The 4,068-nt window shown below is 43.2% G+C and overlaps 1 protein-coding gene across 1 annotated transcript in view; it reads right to left on the bottom strand.

Moving 5' to 3' along the window:
* Nucleotides 1–685: 685 nt before the first annotated feature.
* Nucleotides 686–4,068, bottom strand: part of LOC125032344 (BLOC-1-related complex subunit 5-like) — an 18,657-nt gene continuing 15,274 nt past the window's right edge. The window contains exons 2-4 of the mRNA XM_047623441.1: nucleotides 3,814–4,037; nucleotides 3,297–3,485; nucleotides 686–1,792 (exon numbers count right to left, since the gene is read on the bottom strand). Of these exons, the coding sequence (XP_047479397.1) occupies nucleotides 1,577–1,792; nucleotides 3,297–3,485; nucleotides 3,814–4,037 (629 nt within the window). The 3' untranslated portion in view covers nucleotides 686–1,576. The remainder of the gene's footprint in view (nucleotides 1,793–3,296; nucleotides 3,486–3,813; nucleotides 4,038–4,068) is intronic.

Below are 4,068 nucleotides of genomic sequence, written 5' to 3'. Positions count from 1 at the left end.
TATATATATGTATGTGTCTGTATATATATAGATGTGTATATTTTGGTATATATACATATACATATATAGATAGATAGATAAATAGATAATGTAAATGTATATGTACGTATATATATGTATATGTATATATGTGTGTGTGTGCGTGCGTGTGTGCGTGTGCGTGTGTGTGTGTGTGTGTGTGTGTGTGTGTGTGTGTGTGTGTAATTTTTAGACACGGGTGAAACTCGAACTATATGCTCATTTATATATTTACTATATTGAGTTTTTACCCTTCCTCATTTGCTCATTTACTGCATTCCCTAGTAGCTGGAAAAGGGATTTAATAAATATCTCTGTATACCATTAAATTCCTCAAGCACCTATATACATACCGTTATTATTCATCCAAAACATCCATTACAGGTATATAAAACCGTGTCATATACCTACACAGGACCAAAGAGCTGCCTTTGTAGGACCTAAGCCTTTCCGGATGCCCTTCCTAAAGTCAACGCGGGCCACACTCACGGACAGCCTTACCCTGACCTCTGCTCAGTCTGGCCACCAAAGACCGATTGATAAGATGGATGAAATGTAAATTCTTTGCGTCCACCGAGAATTCTTACGTTCCTTGTGGCTCATTTCAAGACAGATCAAATGCGTTGGAATTCATTTCAGGAGAGAGAAGAAAAAAAAAAACAGCAAATGCCGTAACAGCTTTTATTTCATCAGTATCCACTTCCAATAGAGATTTACATTTTTACAATTGTGTGGAGAAGAAAACAAGATTGGACATTTGTGGAATGAATTATTATGATGCATCTGCATCTAATGAACAAAAAAGTGTTCATGAATATCACCTTGTTGTTCAGTATTGTAAAATTGTGACTCATGCACTACCCTTCTGAACAATTATATAACATCTTCGGCTTGACAATAAATAAATGACTTGACAACACAAGGACAAGTACACATGAGTCACGCAAATACTCTTTGAAGAGACATAAACTCATACAAGTGGAGACATGGGCGCATATAAATATACACACTCGCAGAAATATAATGATATTACATACACAAACATTGCACTCACCTAAGTATACAGGTATAGTCGAAATATATTCACATACGCACAATATCATGGGAAAATAAACACATTTACACAAGTGCACATACACATAAAAATACACAACCATAGTCGAACATACACATTCATACAAGCTTAAAGTCACATAAAACACACAAGCAAAACACACTCATTCATAAAACGAAATCCTTCCACAACAGGACCGGAGTAAACACACATTTCGAACCTGACTATATTTCCTAATCAAATGTAGTCAAAGCCATTTCGATGTTTACTGATGATGAACTGGCGGCTTCGAAACGTCACGTTTTCATTCCGTTACTATTGTGTATAGTTACAGTATTCGTACTTCTGTACATACACCCATTCACAAAAGCACAAAGTCACACACAGTCATAGACACACAAACACGTCCCTCATACGCCACTCACCCACACACAAACACATACACACCCCACCCACCTACAAACACACACCCACACACCCTCAGACGCCCTTAACCTTCCTCCTTCAGCCTGTAGTCCACACGAAGGGCTCGAGGCGGTCCTGGATCGGCAGAGAATTGTTCAGCGTCTCCAGGCTCTCGAGAATGAGGTTGAGGGAGGCGTGGCAACGGGAGAGGGCGTGGCTAATCTCGTTCACTTGGTTCAGCTTGTCTGCGTACCGGGCGAAGTTACGCTGTCGCTCCGTCACTTGCGTCACCAACCCGCTGATCGTGGAGTCCACCTGCAGCGAGAGAGGATTTTGTGATGGAAGCGGGGACGTCGACAGTTGAAAGGGTTATGGTGAAAAAAAAAAAAAACATTGAGAATATCTGGTACAGCTGGAAACATGTTTGGAGAGGGGGCTGTATGTCTGGTATAATGGACAGCAAATCTGATGAGGGACAGGATATTGCTGTAATACGACAGATACCCGAAATAAAGATCATATCTATAATAATAGGAAGCATATCCAGTAGAAAAGAGACTATGTCTGATATAATGGGACATCACATGGTATGACAGCAAATCTCGCATAATGCACAGTATTATGAGATAGTATTGAACATATCTAAGAAGTTATATAGCCACACACTCTACCGTAAATACACTCTATATACAAAACAGGTTTATTACAAGACATCCCATTTTGAAATAAACCCATTTTTTTTTGTCCAAAGTCCTTTTTTCTACCATTTAATATGATCTAAAGCCCCCTAATCATAGTAATAAAATACACTTTATTATAACACCACTTCGACTAAAATGAACAACCGGTCTGAAACCATATACCTTCTCACCAAGGATTATAAACCGAAGACCTCTTGGAAGACCAAGGCACAGACACAGATACTCTCTCAGTTGAGTCATTTACTGAAAACCTCTCTGTTAACGAGGACCTCTGCAGACAAAAGGACAGAGACACACGGCCGGTTTGTTAAAATTGTGCAAAGCCCCACCAAAAGAACATTCATATGTACGGGCATGCCTATACACAAAAATAAATGCATATCTATCAGTCTAGACATGCATATCTTCCGGATATATATATATAGATAAATGTATATCTGTCAGATAGATACATGCATTTATTTATGCGCAGATGCATGTCTGTCTATTCACTGGTTTGGGCCTCGCACAATTTTAACAAACAGGCCAACAAACACGGACACAAACGCAGGCGCAGACACAGAGAGATAGAGAGGCACAGATGCAGATACCTTCTATGTCAGGACTATCAACTGCACGTTTCTATGAAGACGAAGGCCTCCACAGAGCCACAGAGAGACACAGACACAGATACCCTCTAAGAATGGATGAAGGAATGAATACCTCTTTGAAGAGGACCTCCATAGGGACAAAGGCACAAAGGATAGACACAGAGAGAAACAAAGACAGAGACAAAAGCAGAGAAACGCAGACGCAAACAGACTCAAGCCAAGGTTATCAAATGAACACCTCTCTGACGACAAGGAACTCCACAGAGACAGATAGAGGCAGACACAGCTACTGATGGCCACTCAGTTAGATATATCACCTGAACTTCCCGTAGGCGAGTAGATACCTTCCACAGAAACCAGGAAAAGACACAGACACAGATACCTCTCGGCCAGGGTTATCAAATGAACACCTCATTGGCGAAGAGAACCTCCACAGACACGAAAAGACACGGACAGACACACAGACACCCTCTCAGTCCAGACCATCGCCTGAACACCTCCCTGCCGACGAGGACGACGCTCACATACCTCCCTAATCTTGCTGGAGAGGAGGTCCTGGTGCTGGCTGGTGGCGGAGGCGGTGGCGTGGAGGTGTGCCTGGTAGCGACGGCACAGGGCCACCAGAGCGGCCGAGTCCAGGCGCTCAAGGACCTCGGGATCTCGTGCAGAAGGCGCTGTCAGGGCCCCGCGCATGATGGGTAGGAAGGTGGGGATCGACTGTGCGGAGGAGAGACGGACATTTTCGATTTTTTTTTTTTTTTTTTTTTTTGATGATGGCGTGATACAATAATTTAGGAATCTCTGGTGTGTCGTAATAATTTTTTAAAAATTCTGCAGCAGTGAATACGCATTGGGGAAAGAACTACAACCTGCAGCGGATTGATATATAAGAAAGAATGGAAAAGAAATACCAAAAGAATACTAAAACTACGATTTATAATCAAAATACCAAAAAATTATAACAGCAATAAGCCTAATATACATCACCAATCACCACCCATCATCACATCAACAGAATAACGACAATAACCGCCCACGCGCCCACCTGCAGCCGCGCCAGTTCCGGATCCAGGCCCTGGGTGTTCGCCGAAGCCTCCCTCACGACCACCACCTCCTGAGGACGCTGGAGGAACTGCTGCTGCCGGCGGCGTGAGCGGCGTGGCGACCCGCCCCCCGCTCTCAGGCCCCGCACGCCCCGGTTCGTGTGCTTCGGGGAGTCTGAAGGGAGGAGGGAGACGAGACGGTGACACGACGAGAGGAGGGAAACGAGACAGTGAAATCAAGGAAGTTGATATGGCGT

The sequence above is a fragment of the Penaeus chinensis genome, chromosome 14 (genome assembly GCF_019202785.1).
Source record: "Penaeus chinensis breed Huanghai No. 1 chromosome 14, ASM1920278v2, whole genome shotgun sequence".
NCBI classification, from domain to species: Eukaryota; Metazoa; Arthropoda; class Malacostraca; order Decapoda; family Penaeidae; genus Penaeus; species Penaeus chinensis.
The sequence above is the reverse complement of the archived record's forward strand: the minus strand, read 5'-3'. Positions and strand labels throughout refer to the sequence as shown.